The 21,509-nt window shown below is 42.7% G+C and overlaps 1 protein-coding gene across 5 annotated transcripts in view; it reads left to right on the top strand.

The window, feature by feature from the left end:
* Nucleotides 1–21,262, top strand: part of gpsm1b (G protein signaling modulator 1b) — a 316,327-nt gene extending 295,065 nt beyond the window's left edge. For all 5 annotated transcript variants that reach the window (XM_073052866.1, XM_073052864.1, XM_073052868.1 and 2 more), the window contains 3 exons: nucleotides 11,280–11,439; nucleotides 15,479–15,687; nucleotides 19,569–21,262. In XM_073052866.1, coding sequence (XP_072908967.1) covers nucleotides 11,280–11,439; nucleotides 15,479–15,687; nucleotides 19,569–19,751 — 552 coding nt within the window. In that variant the 3' untranslated portion in view covers nucleotides 19,752–21,262. The remainder of the gene's footprint in view (nucleotides 1–11,279; nucleotides 11,440–15,478; nucleotides 15,688–19,568) is intronic.
* Nucleotides 21,263–21,509: the final 247 nt, after the last annotated feature.

Below are 21,509 nucleotides of genomic sequence, written 5' to 3' on the forward strand. Positions count from 1 at the left end.
CGAGTTGACGTAAAGCGAACGTTTGAAAAACGGGAGGACACCTGTATATCACCTGGTTTTACTTCATTGGTAATGACATCACTGAAGCCTTGCCTCAGCTATTGAGCTTCGTTCTGTGATTTAAGTTTGGTCCAGGGTTCCCACTTCACATGTGAGGTGGCTTTCCAGAGGTCATAACTGTACCTCTTGAATTTTACTTGGTCAACAGATTGGAAAAGATCTCCAAGTCAATCACTAGACTGCCACTGATCTGGCCTACAGAAGATTGCAAATCTCTTGGTTCATCCAGGGCTTCTAGTTGGTGAAGACCCTGACACACTCTTGCACAAATGACTTTTTAAAAGTCTGTACAACTTTGTTCAGATCCTCTGATGATTAAGTACATAACTACAGACACTCTTCTTCAGGATGGATCATAACTCTTTATTGATGTGCTCACAGTGTCCCTGCAGGTCAGGATTCTCACCAATGCCGATGGCAAATTGCAGCCCTGAAGATGTTTTTAACTGAACCTCGTTGACTTCAGCATTGGCAGGAAAACTGTTTTGTGATATATCTGTGTGCCCCATGCAGGAGAGGGTTAATGGAGATGCTGAACCTTACAAAGATGGTTACAGACTCACTCATACAGAATACAAATAAGCTTTTTAGCCCTCTGCAACTATGCCGACCATGAAGAGCCTATCTATGCTAATCTCATTCACCATTACATTAAATGTGTACTTGTAAAGGAAAGAGCACATTGGGGAGTCGTTTTAATTGCTAGTTCTGAGAAGCAGTCGGGAATATTGAAGTGAGAAGAGCCTCCTGTGTTGCATTATACTTTTTCTGTTTGTTCAGAGGAATTGTGCAAGGCAGGCAAGGCCACCATTTACTACCTGCCCTAATTGCTCTTGAACTGAAGGGCTTGCTGGGTCTTTCAGAAAGTAGTTAAGACTCAAGTCTATAACTGTGGGTCTGGATAAAAAACAGATTGTGCAATGATGGCAGATTTCTTAATGATGTTTAGTGAACCATCTGGGCCTGTGTGACAATCTGGTAGCTTTATAGTCAGCATGCTAGTGCTGGCTTTTTTTTATTCCAGATTTGTTTAATTAACTGAAATTACGTTCCCCAGCTGCTGGGAAAGGATTCAGACTTGTGCCTTGAGATCATTATGTGAATCACTGACTACCAGGCTCCTGTTCCCAAATCTGAAATAAGAGGCAACAGGCTGTAAAAGCACTTTAGATAGGTCATCTGATAGAGTGACTGATTAATTGTTTGGGTGCCCCTAAAGAATTCATCCTTAAAGTAAGCCTCAGGATGGAGGAGCAACATCTAGGTAGCCTCCAACCTGATGGCATGAATATCGATTGCTCCTTCTGATTAAAAAAAAATCCCTCCCCTTCTCTTCTTCTGTTCCCCACAGTGGCTTGTTACCTGTTCTCACCTGCCTATCACCTCCCCTTGGGTCCCCTCCTCCTTCCCTTTCCCCTATGTTCCTCTCTCCTCTCCTATCAGATTCCTTCCTCTCCAGCCCTCTACCTTTCCTATCCCCCTAGCTTCACCTACCACCTTCTAACTATCCTCCTTCCCCTCTTCCTTACTTTCGAGTTCTGATGAAGGGTCTCAGCCCAAAATGTTGGCTGTTAATTCCCCTCCATAGACGCTGCCTAATTTAAGTTCCTCCAGCATTGTGTGTTTGTGTGTTGCTTTGTCTTTTTATTTTCAAACATTGATTAAATCAACTTATGCCTTTGCAATCTTAGTAACTTTAAAATAATTTGTCTGTACCATTGCAAGTTTTGCAATAAGTACTGTACCCTACAGACAATGCAGGCCTATAATGTAGTTGTTCTGGTCCTATTATAACATCATCAATATTAAGCTGTTTTGAGACAAAGTGTTCTCTCAAAGATGGATTTTCTGTCAGCATCAATAATGGAAAGTTTGTTTTGGCTTACCAAGAAGTTCGGAGTTTCCTTAACTCTGAGATTAAGATGGTTCCTCTTGTGATTGTACCATGTGAAAGCTTGGTTAAGAGGATTTCCCAGTAGGATCTTATCTGCTCTTTTTCCATGTGTGTGCTGTGTGCAGTGACCTGCAGTAGGGCCTGCCAAGCAGCTGCCCAATTTATCCTGACATAGGATCTCAGCCCAAAACGTCGACAGTTCTTCTCCCTATAGATACTGCTTGGCCTGCTGCGTTCCACCAGCATTTTGGGTGTGTTGCTTGAATTCCCAGCATCTGCAGATTTCCTCGTGTTTGCCCAATTTATTAGCAGGCTTTTTCCATGGGATTCAAAATATAAAATGTTTTTGTTACACTATAAATTATAACCAACTAAAATGTGAAATTTAAGTGATTTGGGATCACACATGAAAATAGAAAAGAAACATGTTTTAAAACTACTTTCAACTAAAAGGTAAATAATTTCATATGAATTTGAAGAGACAGGAGGGAAAAACCTTTGTACGCACTGAGTCTTCAAGGAGGGCGGTTGGTGGAGCCAGATGCATTTGTGATGTCCAAAAATAAAGCACCTAGAAATAAAAATACTTGCAGGACAATAGGGTAGGGGTAGAAAAGCATGTTTGCAGGGGTGTCAAACTCATTTTAGGTCACGGGCCGGATTGAGCAAAATGCAGCTTCATGCGGGCCGGATCAGTCGGACGCGTGCGAACGCAGCTTTCGTTGCCTCCGTTTTTTCAGCCTGCTCTCATGTGTCTCAGTCTCTGCTATAACTACAAAGTGTTTCACTTTACAAATTCTGTTTCTTATGAAGAAGACTGCCGAATAAACACTAAAAACCCTGAAAACCTGGTACCTGAATAAACTCAGCATTAGCCATATCATACGCCATAGGCGCTTCGATTACTGGGGCCAGCTTTAATAGTAATTAGATATTATCTCACGGGCCAAAGATAATTCCACCGCGGGCCGGATTTGGCCCGCGGGCCTTGAGTTTGACATATATGCTGTATAGAGTTGGCACAAAGTCAGTGGACCGAATGCTCATAACCTGTGTTGCAACATCTCTATGATTGTATTCTTTGACTCTCACCAACTCTGATGAGTTACATTTTAGTTCAATCTGTTTATTATTAACCATGCATACCATGAACCTGGTCCTCTATGGAATCTCACATTTGACTACTGCAGATTTCACACAGCACATCTCCCTGTCCCAACTCACTTACAGTTAAACCCCTTAAACTAGAAAGTGTCCAAAAAAATTGTAAAATTATCTTGTAGTCTCGTTGGAATTTTCAGTTGTCATATATCTGTAATTTGTAGGGTAATTTCTAGATTTCTTCGTGTGGAAAAGAAACGTGTTGTTATCTGCTTTCAGCCAAATAGAAAATCATTTTAGTTGAACTGGAAGTCGCATAAGGAAATACTTATGTACACACTGACTCCAGAGGGAGCAAAGTTAGTGGGAGCTTTGTTTATCTTTACTCTTAACTAGTCTGGTATAATTTTCAAATTATGTACTTAGAAACAGTCTTCCATTTCAAAGTTGTATTTAATGTATAATTTGACAATAAGATCCTCAGTGCTTTAGGCAGAGTCATTAATATGTTCAAGTTTCAAGCTTAGTTACTATTCAACCATACATGAATATAGCCAAACAAATCAGCGTTCCTCTGGGACCAAAGTGCAAAACACATTACCAACAGCACACTGCACATAGCGCATAGCACAAATAACGCATACGGTTTTCAGGGAATAAAACAATAGACAATAGGTGCAGAAGTAGACCATTCAGCCCTTCGAGCCTGCACCGCCATTTTGAGATCATGGCTGATCAACTACTATCAATACCCGGTTCCTGCCTTGTCCCCATATCCCTTGATTCCCCTATCCATAAGATACCTATCTAGCTCCTTCTTGAAAGCATCCAGAGAATTGGCCTCCACTACCTTCCGAGGCAGTGCATTCCACACCCCCACAACTGTCTGGGAGAAGAAGTTTTTCCTTAACTCTATCCTAAATTACCTACCCCTTATTCTCAAACCATGCCCTCTGGTACTGGACTCTCCCAGCATCTGGAACATATTCTGGAACATCTGGAAGATCTTGTCCAATCCCTTAATAATCTTATATGTTGCAATCAGATCCCCTCTCAATCTCCTTAATTCCAGCATGTACAAGCCCAGTCTCTCTAACATCTCTGCGTAAGACAGTCCAGACATCCCAGGAATTAACCTCGTGAATCTACGCTGCACTTCCTCTACAGCCAGGATGTCCTTCCTTAACCCTGGAGACCAAAACTGTACACAATACTCCAGGTGTGGTCTCAACCAGGGCTCTGTACAAATGCAAGAGGATTTCCTTGCTCTTGTACTCCATTCCCTTTGTAATAAAGGCCAACATTCCTTTAGCCTTCTTCACTGCCTGCTGCACTTGCTCATTCACCTTCAGTGACTGATGAACAAGGACTCCTAGATCTTTGTATTTCTCCCTTACCTAACTCTACACCGTTCAGATAATAATCTGCCTTCCTGTTCTTACTCCCAAAGTGGATAACCTCACACTTATTCACATTAAACGTCATCTGCCAAGTATCTGCCCACTCACCCAGCCTATCCAAGTCACCCTGAATTCTCCTAACATCCTCATCACATGTCACACTGCCACCCAGTTTAGTATCATCAGCAGATTTGCTGATGTTATTTTCAATGCCTTCATCCAAATCGTTGACGTAAATTGTAAACAGCTGTGGTCCCAATACCGAGCCCTGTGGCACCCCACTAGTCACCACCTGCCATTCCGAGAAACACCCATTCACCGCTACCCTTTGCTTTCTATCTGCCAACCAGTTTTCTATCCATGTCAATGTCTTCCCCCCGATGCCCTGAGCTTTGATTTTACCCACCAATCTCCTATGTGGGACCTTATCAAATGCCTTCTGAAAATCGAGGTACACTACATCCACTGGAACTCCCCCGTCTAACTTCCTGGTTACATCCTCGAAAAACTCCAACAGATTAGTCAAGCATGATTTACCCTTGGTAAATGCTGGCTCGGCCCAATCCTATCACTGCTATCTAGATATGCCACTATTTCATCTTTAATAATGGACTCCAGCATCTTCCCCACCACCGATGTCAGGCTGACAGGTCGATAGTTCTCTGTTTTCTCCCTCCCTCCTTTCTTAAAAAGTGGGATAACATTAGCCATTCTCCAATCCTCAGGAACTGATCCTGAATCTAAGGAACATTGGAAAATGATTACCAATGGATCCGCAATTTCCAGGGCCACCTCCTTTAGTACCCTAGGATGCAGACCATCTGGACCTGGGGATTTGTCAGCCTTCAGTCCCATCAGTCTTCTCATCACCGTTTCCTTCCTAATGTCAATCCCTCTGTTCATTTCCTCTGTTACCCTATGTCCTTGGCCCATCCATACATCTGGGAGATTGCTTGTGTTTTCCTTAGTGAAAACAGATCTAAAGTACTCATTAAATTCTTCTGCCATTTCTCTGTTTCCCATAACAATTTCACCCAATTCATTCTTCAAGGGCCCAACATTGTTCTTAACTATCTTCTTTCTCTTCACATACCTAAAAAAGCTTTTGCTATCTTCCTTTATATTCCTGGCTAGCTTGCATTCGTACCTCATTTTTTCCTCCCCGTATTGTCTTTTTAGTTAAGTTCTGTTGTTCCTTAAAAACTTCCCAATCATCTGTCCTTCCTTTGTCAACCACTGTGGCCCCTTTCCCCCCTTTGAATCCTTCCTTCTCTGGGGATGAACTGATTTTGCACCTTGTGCATTATTCCCAAGAATACCTGCCATTGCTGTTCCACTGTCTTTTCTGCTAGGCTATCCGTCCAGTCAACCTTGGCCAGCTCCTCCCTCATGGCTCCATAGTTTCCCCTGTTCATCTGCAACACTGACACCTCCGAGCTGCCCTTATCCTTCTCAAATTGCAGATAAAAACTCATCATATTATGATCACTACCTCCTAATGGCTCCTTTACTGCAAGATCGCTTATCAAATCCTGTTCATTACATAACACTAAATCCAGAATAGTCTTGTCCCTGGTCGGCTCTCGTACAAGCTGTTCCAAGAATGCATCCCGTAGGCACTCTACAAACTCCCTATCCTGTGGTCCAGCACCAACCTGATTCTCCCAGTTCACCTGCATGTTGAAATCTCCCATAACTACTGCGACATTACCTTTGCCACATGCCAATGTTAACTCCCTATTCAACTTGCACCCAATATCCATGCTACTGTTTGGTGGCCTGTAGACAACACCCATTTGGGTCCTTTGGCCCTTACTGTTCCTCAGTTCTATCCACACAGACTCTACTTCTCCTGACCCTATGTCCCCCCCTTGCAAAGGACTGAATCTCATTCCTCACCAACAGGGCCACCCCACCCCCTCTGCCCACATTTCTGTCCCTACGATAGCACGTATACCCTTGTACATTCATTTCCCAGGTCTGATCTCCCTGCAGCCATGTCTCCGTTATCCCAACAACATCATAGTTACCCATTCGCACCTGGGCTTCAAGCTCATCCGCCTTATTTCTGACACCGTGCATTCAGATATAGAATTTTTAGCCCATTTCTCCTCTCTCTGTTTGAATCGCTGCCTATTGTGCTTAACCCAGCTCCCCGAACTCCCATCGGGCTATACGCCCCTAGAATTTTGTTGTCCTTCCTAAATTTACTTATTCTTGCTGCACATTTAACTCCATGTTCCGTCAGACCATCCCTCTATACATGTGTCCTCCTTATCACTTGTTCCGCCTCACCTTTCTCTACTACACACTTAATATTCCGGAACCGTGTAGTCCCCACCTGTCCTTTATTCTTCCTCTCGCTATCCTCTCTCACATTCTGGATCCCCACCCCCTGCAAATTTAGTTTAAACCCCCCCCAAGAAGCACTAGCAAACTTCCCTGCAAGAATGTTAGTACCGCTCCAGTTCAGGTGTAAACCGTCCCTTCAGAACAGATCCCACCTTCCCTGGAACAAAGCCCAATTATCTACAAACCTGAAGCCCTCCCTCCTGCACCATCCTCTCAGCCACGTATTAATCTTTATAATCTTTCTGTTCCTTGCCTCACTCGCACGTGGCACAGGTAGCAATCCTGAGATTGTTACCCTGGAGGTCCTGCTCTTCAGCTTTGCACCTAACTCCCTGAACTCCCTACGCAGGACCCCCTCACTCATCCTACCCACGTCATTGGTCCCTACATGGAGCACAACATCTGGATTCTTGCCCTCCCTCTCGAGAATAACCTGCACCCAATCTGAGATGTCACAGTCACCAAAAAAAAAGCAGCCCAAGTTCCAGAGTTGTCTTGGTCCAGCTTTGTCTTCCACCAAGTGAACGCTGGAGGACAGTACCAAACAAACATAGGAAGTGTTCTGCTTAATAGATTTGGATATTATGCAAGCTGCCATAAACTTATGATCAATTGTGTGCTACTGTAGAGTAAATTGGGACTGTTATTGCAAAAGGTGTGCATTTCTCTAATGCTTTTTACAACTTTGGGATGTCCCAAAGCACATAATAAGTACTGTTGAAGTGTGGTCACTGTTGCAATATATAAAATGCAACATGCAAGTAATTTACCTGTAATTTGCATCCACTGTAATGAAGTGCTTTGAGAGGTTGGTTATGAGACATGTCAACTCCTATCTGAGGAGCGACTTGGATGTGCTCCAATTTGCCTACCACCACAATAGGGTAACAGCAGATGCTATTTAATTGGCTCTTCACTCAACCCTGGAACATCTAGACAGTGAAGATGTAAACCTCAGTATACTCTTCATTGACTACAGCTTGGCATTCAATGCTAACATCCCCTCAAAACTATCAATAAGCTCCAAGACCTAGGCCTCAATAACTCCCTCTGCAACTGGATCCTTGATTTCCTCATCTGCAGACCCCACTCTGTTTGGATTGGTAACAGCACCTCCCACAATCACCATTAGCACACGTGCACCACAAGGCTGTGTGCTTAGGCCGTGCTGTTTACTTATGACCGTGAGGCTAAGCGCAGCTCCAGTGCCATATTTAAGTTTGCTGACAACACCACTGTCTTTGACCGAATCAAAAGTGGTGATGAGTCAGCGCACAGGAGGGAGATTGAAAATCTGACTGAGTGCTGCCACAACAACAACCTTTCACTCAGTGTCAGCAAGAACAAGGATTATTGACTACAGGAGGAGGAAAGCAGAGGTCCATGATCCATTCCTTATCGGGGATAAAAGGTGGAGAGGATCAGGAACTTTAAATTCCTTGGTGTTATTATTTCAGCGGATCTGTCCTGGGTTCAGCATGTAAGAGCCATTACAAAGAAAGCATGGCATACCTCTACATTTTTAGAAGTTTGTGAAGATTCTGCATGTCATCTAAACTTTGACAAACTTCCTATAGATATGTGGTGGAGAGTATATTGGCTGGTTGCATCACGGCCCAGTCCATCAGAGGTGAAGCCCCCCTCACCATTGAGCATATCTACAAGGAGTGCCTTTTCAGGAAAGGAGCATCCATCAGCGCGTGGCCAAGTGGTTAAGGCGTTGGTCTAGTGATCTGAAGGTTGCTAGTTCGAGCCTCAGCTAAGGCAGCATGTTGTGTCCTTGAGCAAGGCACTTAACCACACATTGCTCTGCAATGACACCAGATCGGTCCTGATGCCCTTCCCTTGGACAACATCGGTGGCATGGAGAGGGGAGACTTGCAGCATGGGCAACTACCGGTCTCCCATACAACCCTGCCCAGGCCTGCACCCTGGAAACTTTCCAAGGAGCAAATCCATGGTCCGTTAGTCTTGAGACTAATGGATGCCTATTAGGTCTGGGGACTGTGAGGGCCATGGCAAAACCTTCAGCTTGCACCTCTTGAGGTAGTCCATTGTGGATTTGTTGGCGCATGGCCAAGTAGCTAAGGCATTGGTCTAGTGATCTGAAGGTTGTTAGTTCGAGCCTCGGCTAAAGACTGATTTATACTTGTGTGTACGGGCTATGCCACAGCCTATGCCGTAGCCCTGATTTTCACTTCTGCATCGCTCTACGCCGTAGCGAGTATGCGTTGGTGTGCACCAAAACGCTAGTTGGCGGTGGGGTTTCTATGCCACTGTGTTGAGTTTCTTCGTGAGAAACATGGACGAGGAAATGCATTTCAAACATTTTCACATGTCGGCAGGTAGATTTGATGATTTGGTTCATCTATTTTGTATCGGTGTACGCACAGCCTACAAACATGGCAGAAAAGAAGCAACCGGAAATGCGTAGGAGGAAATGCGATGCTACTCAGCGGACCAATCACAGTTGTTGCAGTCTGCGTCGTCACAGTGCGTGAGTAACTTTTCTGGAGAGGTGCACGTCACCCTACGGCGTAGGGTACGCAACACCTATGGTGTAGATGCAACGCACAAGTATAAATCAGCCTTAAGGCAGTGTGTTGTGTCCTTGAGCAAGGCACACATTGCTCTATGACAACACCAGTGCCAAGCTGTATTGGCCCTTGCCCTTCCCTTGACCTTAGAGGCGTTCCGAGACCATTGGGCTCCGCGGGATGTAAATACCATCATTGATAGAGATGGGAACATTTTGGTTTAATGTGTATTGTCTATTTGTAGTGAAGTAATAGTGTTAGTCACTGTTTTGTATATATTGTATAGCACCGATATTTGTAGTAAACGAATTTTGTATTTAAAAAAAACACGCCCAAGCAATGCTTTCTTCTTGCTGCTGTCATCATGAAGGGGGTACAGGAGCCTCAGGACCCATCTCACTAGGTTTAGGAACAGTTATTACCCCTTAGCCATCAACCGTCAGGCTCTTGAACCGGAGAGGATAACTTAACTCAAATTCAATTAGCCCATCATTGAGCTGTTCCCGCAACCTATAGACTCATTTTCAAGGACACTTCAGTTCATGTACTTGATACTTATTTATTCTTACTATTTTTTAAAAATTTATTTTTGTGTTTGCATGGTTTGTTGTCTTTTGCACATTGGGTCTTTGTCCATCATGTGTGATTTTTCATTGATTCTATTGTGTATCTTTGTATTTGCTCTGAATGCCGGCAAGAAAGTGAATCCGAAGGTTGTATATGGTGACATATATGTACTTTGATAATAAATTTACTTTGAACGTATTATATGTGGAGCTCCCAAAAGCAATAGCAAAGTAATGTGCCATACTGGTGTAGGTTAAGAGATAACCATAAACCAACTTTGCCAGAATGTTGAGCTTGGTTACTGAAAAGCCAGACTTGAGGTAAGCTCACTTTTCCAGAGGTGGGAATTGTAAATCGATAGGTTCCACCTATGAATACCTTTTCAATCAATAGCTCGGATGAATTAGTGACTTCCTTCCATATCCATTCGATGGGGCTAATGTTAGTTTCTGCTCCACCTTGTCCATTCTATACATTGTATGTTGCTACCAGTGACTTGTGCAGATCAAAAAACAAGTATCTTTCAACTAAGAATGCTTTGACTACTCTCAGTTTATAATAGAAATGTTGACTCTAAATCAATATATACCAGTGACTATAATTTGCACTTGGATGTCTGAAATTTTTACTTTATCATTGTCATAGAGTAAAATACATTACGTTATCAAGTCCGTCAGGCACTAACTTTGGAGAGGAAAGCAGGTAGCTGCCTCAATGTAAATGTCTTCATCTTGGTAGACAGCTACATTGGATTTTTCACCTATTTACACCCTTCATATATCCTCCAATTCGCTCTGTGGATGTGGTCAACATTTCAAGTTGGCTCCCTTTCATCATAACAGTTTGTGTCGTTAAACTCTTCTCGGGCTTCCAGCCTGTCCAGGTATCAATTGTAACTGGCCTTTCAATGACAAGCTGCCATCTTCTTCATTCATCCTGATGAAGATGGCAGAGTTTGTCACCAAAGCATCGGCTGCAATTGATACGTGTACCCAGCTGGAAGCCCGAGAAAAGTTTATCTGTCATATACACCGGGAAAGCTGCTGATCCTTTTTCAGTGTATCTTTCATCGTACCATGACAGGATTTGAATAACTGAACTGTTCGTGTCAGAACAGTCATTTTGTCTACGTGCATGTGCATACAAGGCTGAGTTAGGGAATATTTAATATGCTCCTTTTTCTCCCCCCTTGCTGCCCATTAGTGGATTTGTATGAATAATGTGTAAATAAAACAGTTCAAGTTTAATTAGTTAAAACAACAACTGAAAGGGATATGTTAACGTTGATAAGATTAGCATTCTGTTGCCTAAAATATTAAATCAGTGTTAAGTTCACAACATTCTTTTATTGTCATCTGAATTGTGTAGAGGGTAAACCGGGATCCTTCAGATGAAGAATGTTTCTTCGATTTACTAAGTCGCTTCCAAAGTAATCGTATGGATGACCAGCGATGTACGTTTGAAGAGCAACAGAATGGCATGACAGGGAGTGCATCTACCCCAGTGTCTCCTCTGCAGGATAGAATATGTGAGTACAAGATGGTATTGTATATGCTGTACTGCTTTGTTGAGTACCTTCGCTCTGTTCGCCACAATAGGAGGGATTTCCCAGTGGACACCCATTTTAATTCTACTTGTCATTCCCATTCCAACATGTCAGTCCGTTGCTAGTTAATTAGGTGCACAGTGGAGAGCATCCTCGACTGCCTCAAGAAGGGCACTCTCAGGTTAGAGCATCAAACCATCTGGTTTGTCTCCAGCCTGATGGTATGAACATCAATTTTTCTAACTTCTGGAAATTTTTGCCACTCCCCCTTTCTTTCCTTTTTCCTTTCCCTACTCTGGCTCCCATTTTACCCCTTCTTTTCATCTGCCCTTCAGAGCCCCTCCTTCCCTTTACCCCATAATCCACTCTTTTCTCCTATCAGATTTCTTCTTCTTAAATCCTTTGCCTCCCGGCTTCCTACTTCATCCCTCCTACCCCACCCATCCACCTTCTCCCTCAGCTGGCTTTAGCTATCGCTTGCCAGCTTGTACTTGCAAGGACTGATGAGAGGATCTTTAGGGATCTCTCTTCCATCCACCTGAGTTCTTTATCAGGAGAACTGCATATGCAGGGCCCTTTAGCGTTATCAATGATTCCTCCCATCCATTCAACAATCTCTCTGACCTCCTACCATCAGACAGGAGGTACAGTAGCATTAGGACAAGGACTGTCAGGATGGAAATCAGCTTCTTCCCCCAGACCATGAGACTCCTGAACTCCCTGTTACCACCCAGGTCTGATTGCGTATGAAGTGCCAGTAGTATTATGCTGTTTACTTTTTGACTTGTGTCAAAAATATAACTTTATTATGTGTTAATTTATATGTAGTAATATTATCTGTGTTGTGTGTGACTTACATGTTATGCATACAGTGTTGTGCACCTTGGTCCAGAGGAATGTTGTTTAATTTGGTGGTGTATATGTATACGGTTGAATGAAAATAAACTTGAACTTCTTCCCCTCCCCCGTTCAGTCCTGATGAAGGATCTCAGCACAAAATGTTGACTGTTCATTCCTCTCCATAGATGCTGTCTGACCTGCTGAGTTTCTCCAGTGTTTTGTATATCTGATTTGTATTTGCACATCTCCATCTGTTGGACAGGAGTGGTGGAGTCGATTTCTTCTCCCTGTCCCTCTAGTCTTCAGCATTTTTTTTAACTAGATTTTGTCTGGATCCTTCTGCTGCAACTTTGTAACCGGCCACTGCAGAGTCCTAATTAAACAAGGTCCTTTCAGAGGAAAAGTTGACTCAAGTTGATTTGAGAAATAGTTGAATCAGGTCTGCCAGGAATGTGTTTTTATTGAAATTGACCAAGACTGTTGAAGCCCCAATGTCAAAGCATGAGTCTGGACATAGTTATTGGGCAATCTGTTCAGCACAGCTCATGCAAGAAATGAATGCAGGCTAATAGGAGTACAGGAGTGTCTTTTATATCTAGCTCTAGCAGAACGCTCTTCAACGGTACTGGGCAGGGAACACTGTCAGCATTTGAAGAGTGCAATGCAGCATCTTGTCTAACTGTGTGGCAAGCTCTTGGCTGCATTTCCAGTACTGTCATACAGCAACCTTGCTATCAGAAACCAGAAGTTAGAATGATGATCCATGCAGGGAAAGGCAGTGTGAACACAGTTAGCAGGTGAATATGGAATTTGTCAATAATGCATCGCCATTTTAACCATTGTATAGATGAAATACCAATGGGAAATGGTTACTTCTCGGTCATCACGGGCTGCTTGGTAAATATTTGAAATGCTAAGCACAGTGCAGCTCTCCATTTTATAGAGAGGAAAGGGAGGCACTAAGAAATACGTAGGACATGTTCCCAAGGATGATACTCCCTGGTGAATCAGATCTTCCAGTAATGACTGGGGGTTTAGAGAAGTGAAGGCTGGGAGCTTACCTTAAAGGCTACTTTAAAATTCTGAGGAGGATTGTTTGGCCCAAAGTAGAGATAATGTTCCCACTTGTGTAGAGTCCAGAACTCGGAATAAGAAATGTGTGACTTGCTATTTGGTCCCTTAAGGAACTCAACTGATATTTTTAAACCAAGCGTAATTAAATTAGCAAAGCTGGATAAAGATATGAGGGGCAGAAGTTAAATACAGTGGATGGTAGAATTCTGAAATAAACTGGAAAGGCAGCATTTCTAGACGGAGAAGCTGATACAAGATATCAGGAGATGGACTTTCGTTGTTTTACAGTTAATGGCAAAGAAGGAAATAGAAACATACATAGGTAGAAGGGAAAGTATTCATGGCACAAACAACAGCACAAATCATTTAGGATAAAAGGCCTATTTCTGGGGTGTAAATTTTGAATAGGTTTTCTCAGCTCCACATTAAATAAGGACAAATCAAGTAATGTACATAATGGCAATTCTACATGTGTCATTAGGAACTCCCAGTACTTTTAGTCTGGTCAACTCTGAAACTAATTATTAGTCCAATACACCAACAAATGAAAGTCAAATTCTAGCCGTGCCTTACAAAGTTAAAGCTCCACATAAACTTAATGGATAATTTCTATGATATACAAGTACTGCTTAACAAGGGACTAATTTTGCACTTTTCAGAGAATGTGTGTAGGTTGATAGAGGATTTCCACTTAGATGTTTAATTCTTAGAGGTAGTGTGCACATCTCCCAGTGGCCTGTTACAGCAGGTTCTGCTCAGAGGCATTGGTGTACATTCTTTGCCCATTCCTTCTGCACCCATTACTGAAAGGACAAAACTGCCAATATTTGTAGATGGTAAGGAGGAATTAACTAATGATGTTTATGGTTAAGGTTCAGGCTTTTGATAAGGTTTATAGGAGAGTTGGCAGACAGCATTGTAGTTAAGTCATAAGCACAAGAGATTCTGGAGATGCTGGAAATCTAGAGCATCACACAAAATGTTGAAGGAACTCAGCCTCAGAGAGCCAGGCAGCATCTATGAAAAGGAATAAACATTCAGTGTTTCTGATGAAGAGTCTCGGCCCAAAATGTCAACTGTTTAATTCTCTGCATAGTTGCTGACTGACCTGCTGAGATCCTCCAGCATTTTGTCTGTGATATTGTAGTTAAGTTCTTGGAAAGGTCCAGAGACCTAAATTCAAATCCTGCCAGGGCCGCAGAGTAATTCTGAATTTGAGGTAATTAAATAAATATGGAATTTTAAAAAAGGTAAGCTGGACTCAGTGAGCAAAAGGCAGCTGGTTCAAAGATGTCTTTCATGGAAGGAATTCTTTTGTTCTTACCTGATATGATCTATATGTGACCTTAGACCAGGGGTTCCACAGAACCCTTGCTTAATGGTATTAGTCCATAGCATAAAAAAGGCTGGGAGCCCCTACCCTAGACCCACCAGAATGGTTGACTCCTAACTGCCCCCTTAGTTCAGGGGTAAATGGGATGGTCAATGAACAACTGCACAAACCTTGAACAAATAAACTTTAAAAATAACTAAATCTTGGCCCAATTACATCGTTGGTTCTTGGTCACGATTGATAAACCTCTGGATATTAAAGGATACAGGTTTGATGCAGAAAAGTGGCACAGAGGGAGAAGATTGGCCTTGATCTTGCCCCATGTTGGAGTAGGTATGCGGACCTGAATAGAGGTCTACCTCTTCTAGTTCTTAGGTAAGATTACCACAGAATAAAGAAATAAAAGGCAGTATTTATATATTATTGACTATAGGAGGAGGAAGCAGAATAGGGTAAAGCAAACCACTTTACAGCCAATTGTGCACTTCAGAAGTGTAGGTATGTTGCAGTGTGTATAATGTTGTAGCTAATTTCAGTATTGCAAGTTGCCACGAGTAGTCACAGAAATGACATAAATAAAATGTCAATTGTTTATTCCCTCTTTAGATGCTGCCTGACTTGCTGAGTTCACCCAGCATTTTGTGTGTGTTGCCCAAGATTTCAGGCAGATCTGCAGAATCTCTTGTATTTAAGATACTTTACTGTTATTTTTCTCTCTGCTAATGGTTGTTCATTTCCTTCGCTTGTTTTCCACCCCTACCACTTTCTTTACAGCTCAAGCATCTCCGCAGACAGAGGAATTCTTTGACTTGATAGCGAGCTCTCAGAGTCGAAGGTTGGATGATCAGCGAGCCAATGTGGGCAGCCTGCCCGGACTAAGGATCACGCACAACAACAGCCAGGTGGTGATGGGGCATCTGCGGCCTGAAGGAGACTCCCAGGAGCCCGGAGATGAGTTCTTCAACATGCTAATGAAATGCCAGGTGGGAACGGTGAGGGGTTTGACTCACTTCAGGACTGAGAAAAATCCCAGGTTTTATAAGTAACGTTTCACCTGTACAATTAGCTTCAAATTGAAGCCAGTGAGATTGCAGAGGAACAGACAGCGTTAAATAGAAGATTGGCTGATGGACAAAAAAAAAGTGGTCCAGCACATAATTCTCCACAACTTCTGCTAGCTTCAGCCAGATCCTACCAGTAAACATACCCTCCATCCCCCCACTCTCTGCTTTCTCCAGGGATCATTCGCTCCATGATTCCCTTGTCCACTCGTCCCTCCCCACTGATCCTCCTCCTGGCACTTATCCCTGCAAGTGGACTAAATGCTACAACTGCCCTTACACTTCCTCCCTCACCACAATTCAGGACCCGAAACAGTCTTTGAGGTGAGGCAACACTTCATCTGCAGATCTGTTTGGGATTGTCTACTGTATCTAGTGATCAACGTAGATTGGGGGACTGCTTTGACGAGCACCTTTGTTCCATCTGCAAGAGGGAGGGTTTCCTGGTGCCCAACCACTTTAATTTCCACCCCATTCCAACACGGCAGTCCATGACCTCTCCTGCCATGACGAGGCCACCCTCAGGTTAGAGGAGAACACCTCGTGTTCCATCTGGGAAGCCTCCATCCTGACCACATGAACATCAATTTCAACAGCTTTTTCCCCTATTCCTATTCCCTGCTTTTCCATTTCCCATTCTGGCTGCCCTCTTATACCCTTCTCCTCACCTGCCTATATTGTGTTCCTTCTCTCCTTTCTCCCGTAGTCCATTCTCCTTTCCTATCATATTCCTCCTTCATTCATTTACTTTTACCACCTATCCTCAACCACCTGCCTTCCCCCTCATCTGGCCTCGCCTATCACCTTCCAGCTTGTACTCCTATCCCTCCCCCTACTACCTTTTTATTCTGGCTTCTACATCCCTGCACCCACCTTCATTTTCAGTCCTATTGAAGGTTCTCAGCCCGAAACATCGACTCTTTATTCCTCTCCATAGATGCTGCCTGACCTGCTGAGTTCCTCCAGCATTTTGTGTGTGTTGCTCTGCTTTTCAAGCATCTGCAGAATCTCTTGTGTTTATGTTATTCACTACCAGATTGGTGAAATTTGGCAGACACATGACTAATTAAATTCTACAGGGAAGTGTGAAATATTTTGATAGGCAAAATGGGAAAAGACAATATGAAGTAAATGGTACAATTTTAAACAGATGTGAGAATGGTACACATTCCTTTGGTAGGGAAAGTTGAGGAGAGTTTGTGATCCTTTAATCAGTAACAGAGGATGAAAGTCAAGGTAGTCAAGCTGAATTTCGGTAGAACATTGGCTAAGCCCGAGATGGAGTACGGTAAAATGACGATCATTTGTAATCTGCTGGTGTCAGCCGTGTTCCCTTTCCATCCCTTTCCCATACTCCCTTTAAACTTGCTCATTAGAAAATTTATTATCATAGTGTGTAATGTGCTAATAAAAAGGAGGCCAAAGGTTAAGGGGAGAAGGCAGGAGAATGGGGTTGAGAGGGAAAATAAATCAGCCATGATCTAATGGCAGAGCAGACTCGATGAGCCGTGACCTAATTTTGCTCCTATGTCCCCTGGCCTTATTAATAAAACAATGAATTATAAGTGTTTTGGAGGATTAATAGAAAGGCCATCCAGAAGTCCATAAAACCTGCCTGCTTAACCTCACCATTCCCAGCTGATTACAGTTTTAAAGATTTCTATTCAGTTCTGTGCAGCACACATTTCAGGTTTGATATCAAAGCCTTTGAGAAGTGGTGGGAGAGAAGGCTTGAGTTATAGGGAAAATATTCAAGAGACTACGGCTGAAATTCTTGGAATAGAGAAATCTAAAACTATATTAAAATTATTCAAAAACATGAATTGTTTCGGTGAATGAGATGAACAGTGTACTATATATAAAAAAAGTCAAGGGCACAGATTGAAATGACTTGAGGAAACATTTGACTTTTTAAGTTGCTGTGATATTTTTCCTGAGTGCATGCACATTCCAGAGGGATTCACAAGGAATAACGGGAGGGGAAGATGTATGGAACTATAGGAGAAAGACAGGGACCTCAGAATATTTGCGTAGTTCAGTCAAAAGTATGATGTGATGAAGTGCAGTCAAGATGATGCAAGTCCAAATCTCACCACGACATTTGAATTTGGTTTAAAGTTAAACCCAGTAAATAAAACACAAGTATCTGTAATGTTCGGAAAGCTGGTGGAATGTTATTAGAAACCGAACAGATTCACTAATATGAGGAAATCTGGCATATTGGACAGTCTCATTTAATGGTCAGTCCTAACTTCTCTATAGCGGCCAAACAAGCTGCTTCCCTTATCAAAAAACATGATGGAATGGCTCATATACACCAGCTTGGTCAATAATTTTTAAACTAACACACACAAAACACTGGAGGAACTCAGTAGATCAAGCAGCATCTATAGAAAAGAATAAATAGTCGACATTTCGGGCCAAGGCCCTTCATCAGAACAGAGAAGGAAGGGGGAAGGATGCCAGAATGAAAAGGTGGTGGGGGAGGGGAGGAGGCTAGCTGGAAGCTGATAGGTGGGTGGGGAAAGGTCAAGGGCTGGAGAAGAAGGAATCTAATAGGAGAGGAGAGTGGACCATAGAAGAAAGGGAAGGAGGTGGGGATCCAGATGGAAGTTATAGGCAGGTGAGAAGAAGTAAAAGGTCAGAGTGGGGAATAGTGGAGGTGGGGGGGAATATGTTCACCAGAAGGAGAAATTGATACTAACGCCATCAAGTTGGATAAATCTTAAAGCTGTACATTATTAGTTGTAGATTTTCATCACGATCAACCTATAATTGATATATTGTAAGCAACTCCGACTAAGGGTCACTTTAATTCACCCTCTGACTTTTCATTCAGACTGATCAGGAGTAGAAACTGCGATTTAATTCTTGCCCTTCACCTCATCTGGCCAGCACAGAAATGATGTAGGTGTGTAAGTTTCCATTGAGAAGAAGGGGAGCTTCAAACAAGAGGGCATGATTTGAGAGTTAGGGGGCAAAAGTTTAAGGGTAACATGAGGGGGAATTTCTTTACTCTGAGAGTGGTAGCTATGTGGAATGAGCTTCCAGTAGAAGTGGTAGAGGCAGGTTCGGTATTGTCATTTAAAGTAAAATTGGATAGGTATATGGACAGGAAAGGAATGGAGGGTTATGGGCTGAGTGCAGGCCAGTGGGACTAGGTGAGAGTAAGTGTCGGCACGGACTAGAAGGGCCGAGATGGCCTGTTTCCGTGCTGTAATTGTTATATGTTATATAGTTATATGAATGTGGAAACAAATTTCTTCACCTAATGCTTCCCATCCCTGAACCTTCTCATCAATTTAAGGATTTATTCCTTAGTTGCAACCCCATTTCTTACTGCTTGTGAAATTTGTTGTTTTGAGCAAATGCCTTTAATGTTAATTTACTGTTTGGTAACTTGTGACAGTGGCAGAGATTCCTCATTGTGCTGTACACCTTGAACTTTGTTTTGGATGTACAGGTTGAATACATGAGCATCTCTATAGGATACAATAAAAAGATCAGGGATGGCATCAGAATTTAAAACTGAGAGTAGCTGTTGTCAAGCTTGTAAATGGCATTAAGCTATAAATCAACCTTGAGCTAACAAAATTATGTGTATGAGTCTGAGTGATCTATATTGTTTCTGTGCCTCTTACATAAAGTTCTCCCTCCACCTGAAAAGATACCTTCATCACATCCTCTCCTTGAATGTCCACATCAGTGTGGCATCCTCTCCAATTGAAACTGCTTTAAAATTACTCCTTTGTTTTAAAATGCATTAGCGTCTGATGAATCAAACAGTTTATTCTCTGCTGTAGTCATCCAGGATTGACGACCAGAGATGTGCTCCGCCCAGCCCAGCACCACGAGGACCCACCGTCCCTGACGAGGACTTTTTCAGCCTGATCCAGAGGGTGCAGGCCAAGCGGATGGACGAGCAGCGAGTTGACCTTCCGTCAAACCGTGAAGGGCTGGATCAGAGCAGGCCGGGCTCCTGCTGAGCAGCGTGCCACCGACAGACTTGTGAACAAGCTGGACTTGCTGTGTGGATCAACGCCCCTGCCAACACTACAAGGGAGCCTCGGCCAAAAGCTATCCACACTACCCCTGTGAGATCAGCACATGCTTCTAGACGACTGCTTTAAACCCATCATAATTAATGAACCAAAATCTGAACAATTATGCTTTATTTCAAATGGTACAAGAATTATCTGTGGGAGGTGGAAAGATACCAGCACAGCATTAGCTTATTTTGTACGTGACGGCGTTGAATGAATGTAAAACTGCTGGTACTGTAGAACATGTGGGTCTGTTGTCACATACAGATATCCACAGAATGTGTGCAGGAAAAAGTACATGCACACCACACATCACATTTCATTCACTTTACGTGTGCAGACACATCTCATGCATTCACACACATATTATGGATATAATGTGAAAAACCCAATCCACATGGACCCTAGACACACTTAGAGATTAATTAACTTCTTTGCTTGGAATTTTCAAACTAGAACATTGGATAAACAGATTGTTTTCTCTTATTGAACGAGTTGCTATTAATTTCTCTTTTGAAGTTAGAGTGACTCAGATCACAAAGAGATCGTCGGTGTATGGGTTTTTGATACTTCACTGAAACCCTGAAGCCACTGTGCTTCTAAATTATAGTAATTGCTTCATACACTTTTTTTAAAAAAAAAATTATGTTCTATGATTAATCTAAGTGCCAGAGTGGCGCTTGGACTTGCCCAACAAGTGAAATAAAGTGCATCCCCAGCACTAAAGGAGCTGGCCAACATTTCAGTTTTACATGACCGTTATGGGTGTTTTCTGGGCACACTGCAGCAGCTGACTGGTCTCAGAAGTAATTCACTAGCTGTGAAATGCTTTGTGGCATCCTGAGGTGGTGGAAAGTGGAAAAGAAATGCAAGCGCTTTAAATCTGTTCTTTCTACAGATTTTGTCCATGCTGTCTGGAGGAGGATTTCCCACTGTGTTAATGCAGTCTAGTGACAACCTGCCGCAGGCTTTGTCATTGAAGTGCAGCAAGCGACTGGGATGCCTCCTTGGGGAACCAATTTTTCACCTACATTTTTTTGTAGTATATTTGCATTTCTAATCCATTTAACCACAAAACAAGAACATGCCAAGGCCTAATATATGCTGGACCTGGAGAGCATGCCAGCAGAAATACAGTAATCCTTTGTACTGACCTAGAAACAATTAAATTCTGGGTTTAATTTATGAATAAAAAAAAGCTCTTTGTCACCCTTGGGGATATGTAAATGCTATTTCATGTTGTAACAGCTGCTGTATGTTTAACATTTGAGCCTTTCTGGTACAATTTCTCCCCCACCCACCCCTCAGACACTGCCAGTAAGTAATATGTTTCTCTTAGATTTCATACTCAACTTCTGTAAATATAATGGGCTCATTTTACTTAAAAGATGCAGTTTCGGTCAATTTACAGTGTATTAAATTTTACACAAGCTTGTAATAAAACTACAAACATATATCAGTTGTTTTGTTTGATCCAGATCACAGAGATCAGTGTTGAACAAAAGTTTCCAGTGATGTGGTTTCTGTACCCATTTTGCCCCCTCCCCTTCCTTTGCTACACCATATGGCAGACAGGGAGAGCAATGGCCAGACCTACTACAGTACACAAAGCCTGGACTGACTAGATCTACACTCTACTGAGAGCATAGGAGGGACAAAACTTGAGGGCAGAGCACTGTCCTCAGTAAGGGCCTCAGCTTT

Source organism: Hemitrygon akajei, chromosome 7 (genome assembly GCF_048418815.1).
Source record: "Hemitrygon akajei chromosome 7, sHemAka1.3, whole genome shotgun sequence".
Classification (NCBI taxonomy): Eukaryota; Metazoa; Chordata; class Chondrichthyes; order Myliobatiformes; family Dasyatidae; genus Hemitrygon; species Hemitrygon akajei.